This window comes from Pituophis catenifer, unplaced genomic scaffold (genome assembly GCF_029215685.1).
Source record: "Pituophis catenifer annectens isolate HBS135680 unplaced genomic scaffold, rPitCat1.0.hap2 SCAF_3, whole genome shotgun sequence".
Lineage (NCBI taxonomy): Eukaryota > Metazoa > Chordata > Lepidosauria > Squamata > Colubridae > Pituophis > Pituophis catenifer.
The window spans coordinates 133671636-133692379 of NW_027256883.1; the positions used below are offsets into that span (position 1 = coordinate 133671636).

At 35.0% G+C, this 20744-nt stretch overlaps 3 protein-coding genes across 5 annotated transcripts in view; 1 reads left to right on the plus strand and 2 right to left on the minus strand.

Moving 5' to 3' along the window:
• GLMN (glomulin, FKBP associated protein) overlaps nucleotides 1-2912 on the plus strand; it is a 36778-nt gene extending 33866 nt beyond the window's left edge. For 2 of the 3 annotated variants that reach the window (XM_070939388.1, XM_070939387.1), the window contains exons 17-19: nucleotides 1252-1375; nucleotides 1775-1860; nucleotides 1971-2912. In XM_070939388.1, coding sequence (XP_070795489.1) covers nucleotides 1252-1375; nucleotides 1775-1860; nucleotides 1971-2060 — 300 coding nt within the window. In that variant the 3' untranslated portion in view covers nucleotides 2061-2912. The remainder of the gene's footprint in view (nucleotides 1-1251; nucleotides 1376-1774; nucleotides 1861-1970) is intronic. The other variant, XM_070939389.1, reaches the window with a different exon arrangement.
• A 345-nt stretch (nucleotides 2913-3257) lies between these two features.
• CUNH1orf146 (chromosome unknown C1orf146 homolog) lies at nucleotides 3258-11445 on the minus strand. Its single transcript, XM_070939390.1, has 5 exons — nucleotides 11377-11445; nucleotides 9752-9845; nucleotides 7731-7899; nucleotides 4351-4429; nucleotides 3258-3371 (listed from the first exon to the last, which is right to left on the minus strand). Exons 1-5 carry the CDS (start codon nucleotides 11443-11445, stop codon nucleotides 3258-3260), a joined length of 525 nt encoding a protein of 174 aa, XP_070795491.1.
• Nucleotides 11446-19115: 7670 nt separating this feature from the next.
• The window catches only part of BTBD8 (BTB domain containing 8), a 44740-nt gene continuing 43111 nt past the window's right edge, over nucleotides 19116-20744 (minus strand). The window contains exon 18 of the mRNA XM_070939391.1: nucleotides 19116-20088. Coding sequence (XP_070795492.1) covers nucleotides 19619-20088 — 470 coding nt within the window. The 3' untranslated portion in view covers nucleotides 19116-19618. The remainder of the gene's footprint in view (nucleotides 20089-20744) is intronic.

Sequence of the window (20744 nt, forward strand, 5' to 3'; positions counted from 1 at the left end):
ATCTTTCTTTCTCTCAACAGTTTTTAAATTCCTTATAGAAAGTTCTAACATCTGTTTCCACCTACTCTCTTCATCTCTTCTCATCTTTGTCAGGTCCCTTTTGTAATGCCAGTGGGGCAACTGCAGCAAATCTCTATTGTAAATGAAATAAAACAAAATAATCCCATTGCTGTTCTAATTTATTCTTTGTATAACTTTTAAATGTTTAAATTTTTATCCAATTTCATTTGTAAATCCATTATTTCCTTCTCTTTCTTGTAGCTACAATTTTTAAGCCCATTTGTAAGTCAATTTCAGTTTTATTCAGTGGAGTTTGTTCCTTTTCAAGAGCATCTTCTGATTCCATTATAGAGTTAAATAACTCAAAGACCTACTGTACCCATTCAGTAAACATTTCTTTTAAGGTAGCCATCTGTTGCCCTCTCGTATCCAACTTTCAAGACATCATATCAGCTTTCCAAGAAAAACAAGGAAATTTCCCCAGGAGAAAGGATCCTTTCAATTAACTTCAGAGTCTTAAATCAAGTCCATCTGAGCCCTTAATCTGTTTACAACTTTCAAAGGCCAACAGTTATCTTTTGTAATCTCCCTTTTGCTATATATTTGGAAAAGACTTTTGCTGATTTATATGAAAAGATAAGGTTTTAGAGATGAGTTTATAGCGAATGGGATGAGGTATGTAATAAAGAGACGTTTGGTTGTATTTTAAGAGATAGTGATAAGTTGTTAATGTTGATTGTACTCTCTGGGAATTAAGGAGGAGGCTTTTGCTTTTCTTTTTGTTCTTTTTCTGAACTTTGTAATTTTTAAATTTTTAATATTTCTGTATTATGTACTTAAATCTGTAGTTAATATAATCTTTAGTAAAATAATATTATTGGGAAAAAATCCTGTTCGTGCTACCTGACATTGTATATCAGTTTTATTACATTAATCTAGTAATGGATATAGTGCATTCTATGATTAGGGGAGCTACACTCAGCTTAATGAATCACAATTTTCCAGGTCTGATGTGGAAGACATGTCAAAAACTGAAAAGTTAATCTGAAGTTCAGTTATGAATAAAAATAAATGTTATATTATGACACTGGATTAACTGATTAAAATGCAGCTTAGCAATGCAGGTTACGTCTTAAATCTTTTTTTAAAAAAAACCCAGCAAATCATGTCATTGAAGAAAATGTTTATTAAGACTTATACTGTAAATTATAGTGCCATTAATCTTATTTAATATTTCCTTTTTTCCCTGAGACTTGTGTATGGACAGAACTTTACAAGATAGAGATAAATTTCTTGAAGCCTTTACACACTGGACTTAATATGTCAAGAGCACACTATGAAGCAGAAATAAAAAGGAAGAAAGAAAATAAAAAAGGTTAGCTAACTTCATTATTTTATGCAAGTCTTAGTTTTCACAGGCACAAAGGAATACTCTAATTTGGACTGTGTGAAATTTAAGTAACAAATGGAGTAATAGATCTATTTAAGGAGGGTATATGAAACTTCTCCTTACCATATTTCCATATGTAAATAGAGATGGCCAAAACCTCAAAAGGATCTTGTCCTAATAATGGATTTTAGGTTTCAACCAGAGACCTTTGGACTTTAAACAAAAGTACTGATATGCTATTAAATGTGAATGCTCTATGTTAAGAGTTGTCCTCTAAGATATGCCAGGTAAAATTGACTGCAGGGATACCTAAATATAGTGAGTTTCAAGCCAAAGTGAAGTTACAGGGAATTATATATTAATAGCCTTTATTCTTTTCCATAGCAGAGCCTCGCAGTTCTAAAAGGGCCTGTTTTCAATTGATAGCTAAAGCAAAGATGTCAGGAATTACAAAGGACATGGAGCTTCAAGTGAGTAATTTGGTTTTAGGTAAACTATTAAAATGTGTGTTTCCTTTTACTTAAGAAAAAGTAAAGCATTCCCAAGATACTTCTAAATTTATAATGTCAATCTGTTTCAGGCTCTTCACTCTGCACTTTTCACGTTTGATTTAATGGAGAGTGTTCTGGCAAGGGTAGAAGAACTCATTGAAAACAAAGGCTGCAACTGAAGAAACCACTGGAGTCAAATAAAATCTTTATTTCAGTATTCAACTTATCAAGTTGGACTGACCGAAATATAACATGCCATTTTTTTTAAAAAAAAGCAAAATAATAATTATCTAGATAATTTTTAGAATATATATATTTCCCCTACACCTTCAGAGGTTAGTCCCAGGATTACATTGAACCCTTGCTATATTTTGAATGACAGAACCAAGGTTTCTTCACCATGTATTTTCACGCTAACATGTTATGCAACACTACCTATTTATAAAGGTATACTATGAAATAAAGTAGCAATATAAAAGCAAGAACTACAAAAGATATTACATGGTACAATACATTTTATTCACAAGATTTATGATTAGATGGATTAATAAAAATTGAGGAAAACTATTGTTCTGCTTGAATCTTATGAAAATCAGATGCATGGAATTAGTGACATTCTCAAGGGCAGTTTGAGAAACACAATGGAAGTAGTAGAAAATAATTGGCAAAAGTTGTTTGCTTTTTCTCGACCTTTCCCCTTCCAGACGCAAGTTTCAGTTGGATTGTATTTTGTTCTATGAATAGTAGGGCTTCTTTCATTAACAGAATCCAGCTAGTTCTGGATTTAATCCCATAGAATTAAGTCTCATACTAGTGAATCGATTGACAAAAGCTGCTTATAATTTAATTCCTATCTTTGTCACAGGCTTATATACAGATGTGTTGGTAAAATGATTCCTATTACTTAAATTTCAATCTGTGTGATACAAGTTCCCATGGTACAGTAATACAAAAGGAAGAAAAATAACATTGCTAAAATACAGAATAAGAATTATCAAAAGGCAAAAAATAGAAGTGAGTAAACAACTATAGTGATGTAAAACTGTAAAGTTAAAATCATGTCTATTAGCTGCTCTTCTGTACTTTTGAATAATGACCATTCTCTCCTGAAATTAATTCGAAAGTATTGAGATCCTTATATATAGGCTGTGGTTTATATCTGTCCTTCTTTTGACTATTGAAAGGAAAATGTATAAGGATAATATTTCTTTCTTTATATTGGAGATTAAACATCTAAGTACAGAGAGCTTTTTATTTTGAACATATCTATTAAAGTGTATTTTCAGATAGGTGTTCATTTTTTTTGTGCATATGTTTTTTTTAAAGCACAAAATAAACATGGTCAAATTTTTGAATAATTTGGATGGTGTTTAACTTCAGTGTAATTGACTGTGATGAAGCATTTTCCAAACAGGACTTTGTTCTATAATCTGTGTCTTTGCCATTAGCATTCTGTCGTGAATGTTGTCCAGATAGGGTTTTGAAGAAGTCTTCCAATAAGAGAAATATAATAGGTTATAGTTGTCATTTATGTATTATGTCATCAACAGTTGAGAAAGATTTGAAGATTTTACCATCCAATATCCAAGCAAAAGTTCTACAAATGACATTTTTCAAGTGGTTGAAATCTTGGCCTTAATTCTGATTTTATATTGATATGATCTAAACAAAAACAAGACCCTATTATTCCAGCAAGCCGGTCTGATGGGATAAAGGATTTTAATTGGGTTTTGATAGGGGTTTTAAATAACGATTTTAGCTGGGTGTTTTAAATTTGGCCAGTGATTGAATTATTTTAATAAGTTTTTAAATTTTTGTCTTGTATACTGTTTTTACCATGGCTGTTCACTGCCCTGAGTCCTTCGGGAGAAGGGCGGTATATAAATATAATAAAAAGTAAACTAAAGTAAAGTAAATACTGGTAATTCAATACTATCTGCTCTTAAAAGCATATATTAAAATATCCTTGTAACACAATGTTTATAAGCATATTGAGAAGTAAGGTCTGTTAAAGTAATTTGGGGCTTGCTCTCAAAATGGATTTTGAATTGAGCTGCTGGATTGTAATCCAAAATGACCAGGTGGCATTCTGGGAGGGAGGGGGGAATGGCAGACTGAACTGAAAATGTCTTTGAAAAAGCAGTCGACAATTGCAGTATAGAACACAAAAAGCAATGAGATTTTGTGTATGCTCAGCCCAACCATATAATTGGGTAAAGACCTAGTATTATTTGTCTTTCTTCATTTTTATGAAATTTTGGATTGGATGCATTTATAATTAATATTATAAGAAAAAGCTGTCTTGAAATTGAAAATCTCTACTGTGGCAGCAACCATGCTGTTATGTTCAAAGTACTGCACAACAAATGAATCTATTTGAGTGCAAATATTTATCTATTTGAGTGCAAGTATTTATATTTATATATTACTATAGACATAGAATTTTTAAAATACAAATTCTGCACTTACCTTTGCTATGGTCAACATTAATTTAACAGCTTCAGCAGAATTATGGACTGGAATTATCCGTAAATTACTGCCTAAAAACCTTAAGCAGAGATTTTTAAAATAAATATCCATTTGTACGTTAAATTTTTTAGTACAGATAATATTTATATTGTTGGATTCTATGCTTCTGGCAATGTTGAATGTTAGTCTATGCTCTAGCTCAGTGGAATCAAATTCACGGCGTCATCACATGACGTATCAGGACTTTTTCCCCCTTTGCTAAACTGGGCATGGGCGTGGCCAGTGCGTGACTCATCTGGCCCATGGGCCAGTAGTTTGACAGCCCTGCTGGAGCCCCATCAGTGTCAGATGATGAGTTAGAACTCATAGTTTAATATCTTCCTGGACCAGTGCACCACAGAAGACATAGTCTTGTATTTTTTCAGGATAAATGTTATTTGGACATTATTATTTTCCCTGAATATGTACCACTCCTTTTGCCATTATTGGCCTTGCACTTGCTGTTAGTAACAAATATGGATACCAATCTTTCACAATTATTTATGAGTTTACCCTGTAAAGCCATATTCTCTAACCTTGGCAACTTTAAGACTTGTGGACTTCAATTCACAGAATTTCCTAGCCAGCCATACTGGCTGTGGAATTCTGGCTATTGAAGTCCACAAGTCTTAAAAGTTGCCAAGGTTGGAGATCCTTCCTGTATAGCATAGTTACCCACTCTCTTCCCTCCTAAAGCAAATGGAGGATAAACATACCTAGCTGCATGTTCACCTATTAGTTGTAGTCTCCTTTGCTGTTTCATTTTCTATTGAAACAATGTTAAAGCTTCTTAAATCTAGCAAACTATTTATATTATTCTGTAACAAGCCATGTACTTCGATGATATTATAGAATTACATTTTGTTTCTTCAGATAACAATACATTCTATAAGAGGAACCATAATTAAGAACCAAGTGCAAGGATGTCATGGTTTTACAATGGTTTAAGTTCCAACATTTCTAAAGGGATCAGGAAATTGAAGTAAAATGGAATTTTAAGTAGACTGTCCCTTAACTTCTGCCAATCACGATATTAGTGAGATAACAAAATGAAAGTTACACCTAATGTGATAAAATAAAAAGGCCCAGTTGACAAGTATACAAAAATAAATTTCTTATATATATTTGTATTATCTTCGCTAGGGCCAGTCTTCTACACACTAGTATTTATTCAAGGATATACATCCTACTTTTCATCCACTATAATATCAGGCTAGTTAGTCTGATTTGATGTAGATCAATTTAAATATTTCCGTGTTGCTTTTCAGCTGTGAAACTCGCATCTGTTTTATAACAGCAGATTAAGCCCTGGAAAACCTTGTGTATCTGAACTGTTTTATGAACTACATTTGCATGTCTAATTGCTTCCGTTCCAACAAAAATACAGAAGCGCCAGCTGCTGCAATGAAAATGGTGATTGGGGATTGTACTCTTGCTAGCATAGAACCATGATTGGAGGTTGAAATAAGGGGAAGATTGGTCTGGTCCTGCTGGCTATGTACATATATCTTTCTTATCCTTTTCTCTGACTTTCCATATTGTAAACTAGAACTAAATAACTAAGTTATATATTTTCCCTTTTGGAAGGAACTGCATGCCTTATTTTCACATATGTCTCTATATTAGTATTCCTGAATTCCTTAAGAAATATAGCTGTTGCTGTAATACAATTTGCTAGCTGCTGACTTAATTTTAAAAACTTCTACTGAAAAATAATCTTGAATTTCTTTGTGCTCTTCAACCCACAAATTTAAACACAAATATGCAACATCATCAGGATATCTTCAGCTCCTGTTATGTCCATAGCATGTTCCTCTTCTCATCTGGGATTTTATACTATGCATTTTGATTGTTTCTTAATTGGAAGTAAGACTTTCCATTGTCAAACATAGGAAAATGTACGCTAAAAGTTTTGTAAATATTTACTTGGTAGCATATCTCACTGAAACCAGACTTCTGCATTACATGAATGTATATTTGGGAACTGTTAATTTGTTACATTTTCTGTGCAGGTCTTCACAATTTCCAGAAAGCTCAAGAGGGACAAAAAGTGATGGCAGGTCTTACTTATTTGTCTATTTTATTACCCCTACCTGAATGCTCTAGGCAACTATGTCAACTCTTAAAATAATGACACCCCAAATACATATACAAAAATGAAGAAAGATAAAAAAATAGAAAATATAAATGCCCTATACCCACCTTTAATTACAACACACCATCCCAGTGCAAGATGGAATGGATATTTGCAGTCTTCACAGCTTTGTTAAAGCATAAAAGATACAAAAGATGCCTAAATCTGGGAGGGAGTTCCAAAGAAGCAGAGCAACTACTGAAAACATCTGCTTTGGACACTCTTGTCAAGTTCTGAACCTGGAGGGAATTAACCCCATTTGATCTGGTTTGACAGGCAGATGCATATAGAAGAAAGCAGACCTTCAGACAAAAAGCACATGGGGCTTTAAAAGTGCAAGTGGCACCTCAAGTCACATCTAGAAGCCACTGGAAATACGTAGCATTCAAGGCAGGAATAGCCTACACACACACGCGCACACACACACATACACACACACACAATTCTAAATATTTTTGAAGGGCAGGTCAATGCAGAATGTGCTACAGTAGTCCAAATAAGCTTTAGGGCATGAGTGATTGTGAACAGGACTTTCTGATCCATAAATGGCCACAATTTAGATAGAACAGTGCAAAAGCTTCCATGCCACGGCTGTCACTTGCTCTTCAAGTAGGAACTATGTGCCTATAGGAACTTGATTATGGGCTATCCCTGAGCAACCTGCTCAGAATCAAAGATGGAATTTCCCTGAAATAATTAGGTCACAGATCCAAATTCATCTTGAAGGCATTTAACGGTTTCAGGCACTGGGCCAGCCCTTTCATGGCAATGCTTTGACCTGAGGATTAAGCTGATCTCTCCCATCATCACCAACTGGCAACACAATTTTAGAAAGGAGAGAAATCATTGCAGAACAGTGCTGCTCCCACCCAAATCCTTAGGGACCATCCAGAAGGTTACAATGGTCAATGGTATCAAAAATTGCTGGGAGACCAAGGAGGACCAGAAAATTTGCATTCCCTCAATTGTGGTTTTTCTATGTGGTAACCAAATCTCAACTCTGACTGTAAAGGGTCCAAATGATTGAGACTACATTATTATATTGCAAATAATAATATATATAAAGTGCTTTTATTATTTGGCTTGCTTTCACTGAATGAACAGAAATAAATTATCTTAAATAGTATGAGTCAGCAAATGCTATAGATATATCCATTTTCCATTAGTAATAGAGAAAATTTCAAATTATGACTTAATTATTTCATACCTCTGCTGAATTCTGAACATCACTTCCCATTCTTTTGGTCCATGAAGGGCAGCTGATAAAAGTAAAAATCCATTTCTGTGAATGGTCATGAACTTTTTTATTCTTTCAAAAATGACTTTGCTGTTTGTCAATAGCAAATCTTGAGTGTCAGCAAGCAAAAATGCAACACCTAAGCGAGAAGAACTTTTTATTAAACTATGTTGATTTGAAAGATTACATACAGTATATGATTTGTATCTGGTTTGGTATATACAGCCATTGAAACTGAAAAATCTATATAAAACTGCATCCTAAATCCACAATACTGAAGATTAATGGAAAGTCCAAGAAAATAGATCTAGAACAAAGATGAAAAAATGGCAGTGGGCATTTTGGATAATATTTGTTCAATGTTATTTTATCTTGCAAGTTTTGTGCAGCAGTACTAATACTATTAAAATATAAGAGAATTGGCAAGGCCCAAAGACCCAGAACCCTTAATCATCCTTGTATTATTCACTAATTATTCCATTTTATTTCTTTCACCATAATCAAATCATTTATACTTTTCAAAACATTCTCTCTTCCCACGTATGCATTAATATATTTATATATACATCACATATTCAAAATAACATCCTCTAACCAGAAATTCTTACTCATTCTAGTCTCTCTAAATGTCCATATCACATTGTCTGTGAACGGAACTCATTCCCATTCATGGTGCCCTACAGAGTAGTCTTTTTCCACTGGATCATATTCATTCACAATGTTTTGTAATTTTTTTTCAAAATTCATGTCTAGTCTATTTTCATCATTCCTTGGAGCATAGCATGTTGGTCCATGAATCTATGAACTGATATTTTCATATGCATCCACAATAATTTATATGAGAACAACTACTTTCTGACATACTATATTTTACCCCCTTCACTCATATGCGTAGTTCTCATTTAACAATGCCAATTGGGACTGGAATTTCTGCCGCTAAGCAATACGATTGTAAAGTGTGAGGTCACATGACTGACTCACTTAGGGATGTAATCCCAGCAGTCCCTGTTGCTGTCACAAGTGATGATCGCAGATGGTTAAGTAAGGAGCCACTTAGGACTTCCTGTCAGCTTCCAACAAGCATAGTGAATGGGGAAGCTGGCAAGAAGTTACAAATCCTGGGCAGCTTGCAAGCAAGCTGATGGGTGGCTAAGTAGCTGCTGTGGCATGATGCAAGCCTGGCTGAGGGTGGTGGCAGTTGTGATGGTGTTGACAGGTAGGAGGATATGCAGATGGCTGCCATGGTGCTGCATCAGCATGGCTAAGTTGGCACATGTTATGGAGTGTGGGTGAGTGCGGTGCTGCAAGTGGATGCATGCTATGGAGTATGACATCCCTGGATCTTATACTCCGTAGCTAGGTTCCTCAGGAGTGGCTGAAAAGTGAGAGACTTATAGGAGTGACTTGCAGCCTTCCCTGTGAGCTTCCCCACCATCTTTGCTTACGGATAGCTAGCAGGAAAGGTTGCAAAGGGCAATTACATGACTGTGGAATGCTGCAAACATTGTGCTATCTACTTTCCGAGCACTCAAATTGCAATCACATGATCACAGGTGTGCTGGAACTTTGAGGATGGATTATAAGTATCACTTGCTCAGCGCCAAAGTATCTCTGAATAGTCACTAACCAAAGACTACCTGCAATTAAACCTACACTTTCACGTAATGTATGTATTAATCAATTTCACTCTTGTGAGATCAGTTTGCTTTCATTTTGATCTATTATATCCTTTCCATTACATGGAGAGTAGTTTCAAAATGCATAAAGTACCCATTTTCTTTCTCCAATTAGGTTTATGTTTGTTAACCATTTATCCCATTTAAAGTAAACTATTTTGGTGTAGTGATTAAGATGCTGGCTTAGAAATCAGGGAACCATGAGTTCTAGGTCTCCCTTAGGCATGAAAGCTAGCTGTTGACTTTGGGCCAGTTACTCTTTCTCAACCCATAGGGTTGCTGTTGTGGGGAAAATGAAAAACTATAGCAATATACCAGAAAGTGAGAAAATAATAGATCCATCTTCCACTGAATCTGAATAACGAACCCGGTGTTGCTGATTTTGTAAGGTTGTTGAAATTTCATGACCCTAAATAAGTAACAAAATGATATATTGAAATATATTCTGTCTCTTAAGTAGAATGGTCATTATTCACAATAGTTTGAATATACATAAATGCTAATTTTAAAAACCCTGCAATCTTTGTTATGCCGGATCAATCCAAGGCCCATCTAGCCAAGTCCTCTCTTTGCAAAAGCTGATAAAAAATGCTTATGGATGTTCCAATCATGGAATAAAACTAATTATATTGTCTTTTCTTGTAAGGAGACAATATGCTCCCCTTGCATATTAAAGTATAATTTGGATTTGTTAGCTGATTGTTATCAGATCTATCTGGTATTTTTTCTAACTTTAAAAACTAAACAAAATTACTGTCTAAAATCCCAGACTGTGGAAATAAAATGTATAATTGAATAATATGCCTCATATAGTACTTCAATTACTTGGTTTATGCGAAAATAATTTTTCTACACTTTTTAGTTTAAAAATATCTTTTCACCTTCAGCCCACTAAAATAAAATGCTGTGAGCTTGTAGTGTTCTATTTAAAAAGTTGGACCATCATTTTTTCAAGAACACAATTTCATTCTGAGCTGTTTTGAGCTTGCTGAAGAATTCAGTATTATTAAAAACATGCAAGCAAACATAGTTAGATGTGTAATTATTCCCAGTTACATAAGCATTATCATCCTAAAATAGGCTAATTAAATTTTCTCATTTTTTCTACTCATCTATTCAGAAATGCTATTTTTTTAAAAAAGCATTAGGTATGTTTGCCATCTTGAGTTATTTATAAAAATAACTGTGGGATGCAAAGTAAATAAATAAATGGAGTAATAATAGAGATAAACTTTATAGATGTATCAAAATCTCCTTGAAAGCAAAGAGAATCTAGATAAAATTTTCTATGCAATTTTCTCCATTGCATCTTTCTCATTAGACTATTCAATGTCCAGTCTAATTGCTATTAGCTAACTAAAGAAAGAGTCTATAAGAGAAAAGAAGAGAAAGACAACACATAGGTGAGCATCATCCTTATTCACAATTAATAAAAACAAATTATAAACTTTGTCAGGTAGCAAGAATAGTCAAGTGTGCCGTGGAAACATATCCTACTATTTTAAAATATTAAATAGTTGTGGCTGCTTCCCTTCTCTCCAAATAGAAGCAATGATGTGATTCTTCAATAGTTATTTGTTCGTTCCAGTAACATAATTGCATCTAACATTGGGAAAGGCAATCTGATAATAGTTGGGTTGGAGATTCCATATAGGCTTAGAAGTATTCCAGCTGAAACAAGGATGAGTGTCTGCAGCCCATGGCTTAGCTTAGACATAAACCACCTCCCCAGAGATAAACAAAGAAAAATAAATTATACTGATGAGTATATGTGAAAGCCAGAGGAGGATAAGGAGAAGTAACATCACCAACATGACTTCTTATAAATTAGTGTTTGGTGCCTGGCCTTGCTGTTTTTATGTAACAAGCTTATGAATAAGCAACCCTTCCAATTGTCAGCCTTTTGGTGAGAGCATTTAGGCTTTTAGGGCATACGTTACCTGGAAAGATGAACTCAGAATGATTGTAGTACTCCATCGTATTTTTTCTTGACCACAATTTGCAGACATTTTGGCAATCACTAATACTTCTGGAATGCAATCCCACTTAAAGTTACCTACTGTTGGACAAAATAGTAAAAATATTATTTATATGGTGTAAGGAGAACTTGCATATGTTGTGATCCTTATTTTTACTTGCCAAAATAATTAGAAGCTGAGCAAAATAAACAAGAAAATCCTTGCCGCCACAATTTTAAATGTGTTTAGGAGCAAGTTCCTTTGGATTTTGACAAACATGGTGATGTTATTTAAAGAGAGAAATGCAATGCCTCTTGGTTAAGTGAGGAACATCTGCATATCCAGAATTAAAGTAACTTCTTGTGGGTTAACTAATAATATCTCATGACTATGTTGCTCTTGCAATTAGGATGTTACGGGATGCAGTAAAAGAATGGGATTATACAATAGTATAATTTAGTCCCTAAAGGTCACTGAATGATGTGGGAATAATTAGTGGACCAGAGGAATACTGTCAATATAATTTACTTGGACTTCAGTAAGGCATTTAATAAAGTAGACCATAATCTACTACTAGATAAAGTAGAAAAATGTGGGTTAGACAGCATCACCACCAGATGGATTCATAACTTGCTGACCAACCACATTCAACGTGTAGTCCTCAATGGAACTGCATCTACATGGAGGGAAGCAAGCAGTGGAGTACCCCAAGGCTCTGTTTTAGGCCCAGTACTCTTCAACATCTTTATCAATAACTTGGACGAGGGGATAGATGAGGAACAAATTTGCAGATAACACCAAACTGGCAGGAATAGCCAACACTCCAGAAGATAGGCTCAAGATACAAAAGGATCTTGACAGACTTGAACATTGGGCGCTATCTAACAAAATGAAATTCAATGGAGAAAAAAGTAAGGTTCTACATTTAGGCAAGAAAAACAAAATGCACAGGTACAATATATGTGGTACCTTGCTCAACAGTAGTAACTGTGAGAGGGATCTTGGAGTCTAGTGGACAACCATTTAAATATGAGCCAGCAGTGTGCAGCAGCTGCCAAAAAAGCCAACACAGTTCTAGGCTGCATAAACAGAGGGATAGAATCAAGATCATGTGAAGTGTTAATACCACTTTATAATGCCTTGGTAAGGCCACACTTGGAATACTGCATTCAGTTTTGGTCGCCACGATGTAAAAAAGATGTTGAGATTCTGGAAAGAGTGCAGAGAAGAGCAACAAGGATGATTAGGGGACTGGAGGCTAAAACATATGAAGAACAATTGCAGGAAATGGGTATGTCTAGTTTGATGAAAAGAAGGACTAGGGGAGACATGATAGCAGCGTTCCAATATCTGAGGGGCTTCCACAAAGAAGAGGGAGTCAAGTTATTCTCCAAAACACCTGAGGGCAAGACAAGAAGCAATGGGTGGAAAGTAATCAAGGAAAGAAGCAACTTAGAACTAAGGAGAAATTTCCTGCAGAACAATTAATCAGGAGAACAACTTGCCTCCAGAAGTTGTGAATGCTCCAACACTAGAAGTTTTTAAGAGGATGTTGGATAACCATTTGTCTGAAGTGGTGTAGGGTTTCCTGCCTAGGCAGGGGGTTGGACTAGAAGACCTCCAAGGTCCCTTCCAACTCTGTTATTTTATTCTATTCTATCACTATTTCTGAGCCTGGTTAAATGAATTCATACATAGAAGCTTAATGAGAAAAGACCCTCCTCTTACTATCAGCAGCAGTAATGACAGGCAGAAATTCACCAGGTTCATTCTGTCTGGCATGCAGCAAAGAAAGTGCCACCGAGTGGAGAAATAAAAAGCATGCACCGTCCATTCCCATTTCAATTCAGTTCAATTTACTTACAAAAATAGGACTGTTAGGCAGCATTAGTTAACATGAATTAAAAGTGAGGTAGGGTTTACATTGAAAATGGATGAAAACAGAATCCAAGGATGATGCAGTGTAAGCTCAGTTTTGTCTTCCATACGGGCACTGGCTTAAATCTTTCTAATCCATTAGTCCCTATTTCCGCTTGAGGCAGCAGTTCATTTTTAAAAATGGAGGCTAGGCCATGATTGGGATCCCTCTCATTCGGCTAAGAAGGGGCTGGAAATTGGATTGTTTCAGGGTCCCCTATTTACTTACAGTCTGCCTTTATTATTTTTCAAAATAATGCAAGGCAGTAAACATATCCAACGCACTTTCCTCCTCCTCATTTCCCCCACAACATCCACCCTCTGAGGTGAGTTGGGCTGAGAGAGAGTGATCGACCCAAGGTCACCCAGCTGGATTTTATGGTGAAGAAACCCAGCATGGCTGCCTATGCCGTGGGCCGAGTTTTCCACACGGCTGTTTTTGAACTCAATCAAACATAAACATCTGGATGGATTTCATCTAATATGATATTGCCAGTGAAATGAGACAAATAACAGGTAAATAGACCATGTAGAATAATGTTTCAGTAGAATTTGCAACCTGCTGACTAAGCCTGGTGTAGTAGTAGTAGAGGTAGTAGTAGTAGTAGTAGTAGTAGTAGTTGTTGTTATTATTATTATTATTATTATTATTATTATTATTACAGTATACACAGCAAACGAGATGACCATGCTGGATTTCGTATCCCAAATCACTAGTCGAACACTTCCCAAGCGTTGTTGTTATTGTTATTATTATTGTTATTATTATTAATTATTTTAATGGTTTGCTAGTGGAAGAAAATTGGATCACTGAAGATACTAAGTTTGGGTTTTTCACAATGCGGTCTGCATGAAATTTTGATAGGGTTTTATTGCAAACTAAGTCCCTTCCTTCATAATAACAATTATGATCTAAACAAACTGAAATTAAGCCAACTATGCCTTTGTTAATTGTATGAATCAAGCTAGTCAGCAATTCTATCTATGGCTCCCACAGAGGTACACATTGTGAATCTACCAGAGACAGCGAAAAAGCACAAAACTCTCGTTTTTAGACACAGCAAAAGGGGGAGATTATTAATAATGGCTGGAGAATAGTGGTGTTAGTGATGGTTAATTACGACAAAATATAATTAAGTCAAAAAAAATTGTCCTAGGCTAAATCATTTGTTTTTGAAATGGGGCTCCCAGCATGCCTCTCGGTGACGAAGCGCAACCTTAAGTTTGGAAACAGTTTTACCGACAGAAAGCACTACCATTTGTGCAAAATTTGGCACAACAATAAAGAGAACACTGTTGGAATTTTCTAGGAGCAAGGAAAGTATCAAAGGTTAAATACAGGTTAGCATAAATCACTGGGTGCCCCCATGAGAAATTTTGGAAATCTGCCCAGAGACAGAGAAAGTTAAGGTGTGAGGTAAATGTATTCAATCAATCAGAACTGATGATGTAATCTGATGAGATCTGTTAAATTTCTAAACCTGCCGTGCAGGGCACACATGCTGGGTGGCTCTAATCCCAAACATTAGTTCTTGACTTCTGTACAGAAATAAAGTTCTCAGTATGTTCCCACTCACCTCTGTGTTATTATTGGCTAACTAACTCATACCAGGTGAAACGAGCCACCCAGTTTTAGGTTGGGCCAACCCAAGGGCAATAATGATGATCCCTCAGAAAAAAATAGAGGATTGGAGATGTTTGCAATATTTTAACAAAGAATGCTGAATGCAACCTGTGTAATGGAAGTAATGGCTTTGGGTGCAAAGAAGTACTGTATTTTTTGGAGTATAAGACATACTCCCCCTCACCAAAGAGGGCGGAAATGTTGGTGCATCTTAAACACCTAATACAGCCATTTTTGGCCTCCCGAAGCCCCGCCCTGTTCATCCATTTTTTGTGAAAAATGGGCCCATTTTTCACAAAAACAGGGTGCGCAGAGGGTTTGGGAGGCCTGCAGTGGTCCTGGTGGCTGGGGAGGGCAAAAATGCAGTTTTTGTGAAAAACTGCATTTTTGACACATTTTTTGCAAAAACGGGGGCGTTTTTGCCCTCCCCCAGCCCCCAGTAGCAGTCTGCAGGCCTCCCAAACCTTCTGCACACCTGATTTTTCATAAAAATGGGCAAAAAATGGGCGTTTTTGTGAAAAACGGGGTGTGCAGAGGGTTTGGGAGGCCTGCAGAGTGCTTCTGGGGGTCGGGGAGGGCAAAAACCTTTTTTTTCTTACTTACCTCTTCAAAATCTTGGTGCGTCTTACACACCGGTGCATCTTATAGTCCAAAAAATATGGTACTTTCTGATAGCATTAAAATACTGTTGTACAGGTATGAAAATTTAGCTACAAAATTCTGAATCATCAGTAGGCAGAATTGAAAAGATAAAGAAAACTCTGCCTTTTTCTAGACATGATACAAGAAGTTCTCATTTTACGACCACAATTCAGCCCAAAATTTATGTTGCTAAGTGATAAATTTGTTAATAGTTTTGCTCCATTTTACCACTTTTCTTGTCACATTTGTTAAGTGAATCACTGCAGTTCTTAAATTAGTAACACGGTTGTTAAGTGAATCTGGTTTTTCCATTGACTTTGCTTGCCAGAAGGTTGCAAAACATGACCCCGGGACACTGCAACCATCATAAATGTGAGTCACTTGTCAGTTATCCGAATGTGAATCATGTGACAATGGGAATGCTGCAACGGCCATAAGTATGAAAAATGGTCATGCCATTTTTTTCAGTGCCGTTCTAACTTTGAACGGTCACTAAATGAACTGTTGTAAATTGAGGACTATCTGCATTGGAAACTGGAGGCAAGCTATATTAATTTTCACCTACAAATACAGTATCTATCTACTGTGTGAAGTAAATTTGGTAGTAGTTTTGCATTTAAGAAGTGATCAAGTAGTCACACTTGTACCATATTATCTTTCTTCATTTGTGAGTTGTAGGGACTTTTTTGAAATATTTTTATTTTTTAGAAAAAGTAAAAATTCTATATGGTTTAAAAAAAACACCCCTACCCAATTTTGTCATTTAGGTGATCCACATTTGATAGTTCTGTATACAGCTTTGCTCCCCTGATTTTTATTTCAAAAATGAAAGAGTTACTAAATGGTTGCCATTTTGTGACATCTTTAGACCTGTATCAAATATGTAGAAACTGGAATAATAGGGCTCAGGTTTAGGAATATTTTCTTCTCTAATCTCAAAGAGATTAGCTTGACTCTTCCATTCCTTTTCTATTTTTTTGTAATCAATAAATGTTATTTTTAAAAAATTAAACTTAGAACTAATTGTAATACAAATGTTATGTGTTGCTACTTGCTACAATGTTTAACTGTATTATACAACTACTAATTATACAGTAGTTGTGAAAAAAAATAAAAATATTACATTATACAATATGAATGATCCTCATTCAAAACAGGAAAGCAAGCTCTGTAATGAGCAAGCTGCAATTCTTTTGGAAATAAAGATAAACTCTTCCATGGCATAGAAATTATATATATTTTTTATTGATTGTAAATTAATGCTGTAATTTTAAACAATATTTATTCAACTGGCAAGTCTGACACATTTAAGTTTCTAAATCTTTTTCCCCTGGGTGTTGATATCTGTATCAATAAGCAAGTATTATTGCTTGCTTATTAATACTGGCTTAGCATATTTTACATCTCCTGCAATAATTTCAGAGCAGACTTTTCAAATAACAATACTCAATGTTTATAAAGTACTGTGTATTGGAAATGCTTCACACATTTTATCTCTTATCAATATAAGATTATAGGTATGCTGTAATATTTTATCTTTAATTAGTTTCCACTACATGCAAGGAGCTTTTTTGGATTTAGTATAACCGTAACAGTTGTGTAAAAATGTTGAATTGTCCAGAACACCTAAATCAGATTTCTCCGACATGAAGTTTGTGGAAATCTAGTCCAAGCTATCTAGATAGCACCAGATTGGGGAAAGCAAAACTGAAGGGTTTAGAAAAATAACCTTGTTTTTAATAACCTAGCGCTCAAGGCATTAATCCCTGTGCTACAATTATTTGTACCGGTTGAAAATGTGACATATTCAATCATCTCAGCCTCCATTACAATTTGAAATGGGAATAGTCAAGATTTAGTTTTGGGAATTCAGTGAGTTAGATGAGGCTATATGAATTGCCAGCCAGCTTTTATAGCTCAGTGGTAGTAGAATTCTCATATCTAGGTGGAATTCTCTAAGTGGAAATGAGTGGAGTGTTGACTTACAGAATTTAATTATGTACCTTGCTGTACAGTACATGGAGACCAATGGGATATTTATGGGTTTATATTATGTCACAAGCATAATCTATTAGTTATAAAGCATTATCATCTGAGCTCACTTCAAAAACTTGCTTCAATATAATTGAACAAGCAGCAGATAGAGAAACATTGCTTTGTTTCCTTCAGTATAAATCTATGATCCATCCTCTAAGAATAGCAGTATTAATGTGGCATAGTATATCATACCAATTTGTGAACAATGCAACCTCACACCTACACAATTCCACTTCTGATCACAGAAACCAGTGATAATAGAATTTTCATCTCTAAAGGCTCAAGATATTAGCTGACAAAAAAAAAAAACAATCTACCAAATTCAAACTATGCTAATCTATAGAATGAAGGAATAAAACAATGCCTCTAAAGAAGCTGACAATCAGGGACAAGGGTTCTAATGGATTACATGGTTCTGTAGGAACAAGTTAACAATACTTCAAAAGAATGGACCAAACCCGTAAATTATCCTAATCCTAAAAAACAGTATCGAAAACCTGTAAGATTATTTCATTATCTGTCTAGTTCTTATTTACTCCTGTAATAACATTCTATTAGTCTGTAGTGTTCCAAATGTAGCTCCTGTGTTTTTTAAAGTTCAGTTGAACTTAAAAATGTATGCATCCAAGATATGAAAAGGATGGTTGTTTATAAATATCATTTTGAGCATTAATATTCACTTGTGATGCAACTACTATGTCAAATACCACAATGAAGATCACCAACAGATCTCTCTACAATTTCCTTCAAAAATACAGTCGGGATACTGAAGTTTACAATTCCTTCATTTATAGCAACATAGGGAAGCCTAGAAGTTCCATAGGAAGGGAGGAAACCGGTGGACCCATGGAGCATTCAACATATTGTAAAAGAAATAAACAATTTTCCACACTAAGGGGAGAATACATCTAATTCCAAGCTATGCGGCACCAAGCATACATCTTGCCACAGTGATATTCCAAAAGAAGTCCCTACATAGTTTTTTCCCTGCTTTTTCTTGCAATAAAATTGAATTCAACTCTTGGGCTCAAATGATTTTAGTTTAAGTAAAATGTTTCCCTCAGTCAAGAATTAACATACATACTGAAGGCAAAGTAACATAAAACCATCTTACAAATAAACTATAAAAGAAATCGAGTTTCAAATAAAAGAAAATTTTGTCACAGAGGTTTAATGAATTTTTAAAATAGAAATGTAGTCATGTTGCTTTGTTCCTGCGCTTGCTCAGATCAATCTCCTGTAACAAAGTTATCAATTCTAGTCCAAGAGAGCCGTACATGCATCTTGTTTGAAAATTGCTAGACACCTTCATCCTCTCCAAAAAGTGGAATTGTTACTTACTATATGCTCTTTTAACAACACATTTTTTTCTATAAAAATAAATATCATACATTCCAATAATAGTTATGTGTAGCCTTATTTTTAAGCAATTTAAAAATTTATTGAAAGTTTTCAGAACAAAAAAGATACAAAAACAAGTCAGAGAAAACAAATCTACATGCTATTATTTATAAAGAAATTCATAAACAGTTGCATCAAAACTTTCCTGCAAATTCAAACATAAATACATGTCTAGGATTTAAAATACTGTTGGCACACATCTTGACATAATCACTGTGAATTTCTTATTTGAAGCTACTAAATGCAGAATGATACAAGAAAAAATTGGTAGCACAACTTTTTTTTGCATTCCTATTTTAATTCATTGAACATCCAGGAAGGTATGACTAAGTGATAAGTAAGAATACACTAAGCCAAAGGTTTTTTCCAGACAGAATTCTTCCTAAGAAGTCAAGAAAAAGAAACCAAAAAAGAAACCATTGGCTGCAAATGCTTTTTAGAAACATCCACTTAAATGATTTTACCTGCAAATAAATTTTACTTAGAATTGGATTGTTCATGCTTGACCAATATAATAGTTATCATATGGAAATATTGCAAAATATTTACTTGCAGAGGGAGGGAGAGAAAAAGAGAGAAGGAGTCCTGTATCAAACAGATACCTTAATGATGGGTTTCCAGTTCAAGAATTGTCCACTCCCCATGTGGGGAAGAACAATCTTCTGAAGAAAAACTTGCCACTGTGATACTTGCTGAAGAATCATCCAGTGGAGATATTAATTCAGTCCACTTACTGAAAGTGTCAAACTGTGCTTTACCCTGAGGTTGTGAAGTGTCTCGCGCCAGAAATAGTGTTTGGTTGATGAGATACTGTGCTAAGTTAAGGTCTTCGGGAACAGAATTTTTGATGTCCAAGTTTGATTCCTGGTCAGATAGCAATTGCCTGAGAAGAGTCCAGTCCTGTTCGGCAAACTGTTGGTCTTCAAAATCCATATCTAGAAAATTCACTTCAGACTCCATGCTCTGCTCAAAAGCTTCTCCAACATCCATCTCGTATATTGGAGAAAGGGTTTTTGGAAGCCGATGCTCATACATGCAGGTTTGTGTCAATCTGTCACAATCATCTATGTCTCCTGAAATAATTCATAATACTACACATTGTAAAAATTGTACAAGTTTTGACTTTCTTTGTAGTGTTTCTGTACAGATTACTTAATTCAGTGCAGGAGGACAATTACAATCAAATAAGAAGTAAGAAGAAAATGTAACTGCATACAAAGTTCACAAAAGATTGTAGCTTTTAAGTTATGTATTTTTAAAAAAGTTAATGAAACAAAATATGGCTTATACATAAAGTTACCATTGGCAATTAACAATATACTGTACCTTCAGAATTAGAAAAAATTCTAATACAGAAAGAGGTAAGTCGTGTAAACCAACATTTAATGCACATGGATTTCTAAACCACTAAAGCTGCAACTTAAAATAGGAAGAAATAGAGTATAAAGAGGAAAGTGGAACAAAAGAAAAGAAGAAAGGAAAGAGAAGGAAGACATGTTCACTGAGAACAATGACTTCAGCCAAGTCATCTTCAAAGGTGACAAAAACAAATATTTCCCCTGCTCCCATAAGCTTATACTTAAAGTAGTATACTGTACATGCAAAGGATAGCTGCAAGCAAGAACAAGCAAGCAAACAAAAAGAAGAGTTACAACTTGATCAATTATATCATTCAGAACACAAATTGTTTTAAATGTTTTGATACACGGAAATTTAAAAAAAAAACATT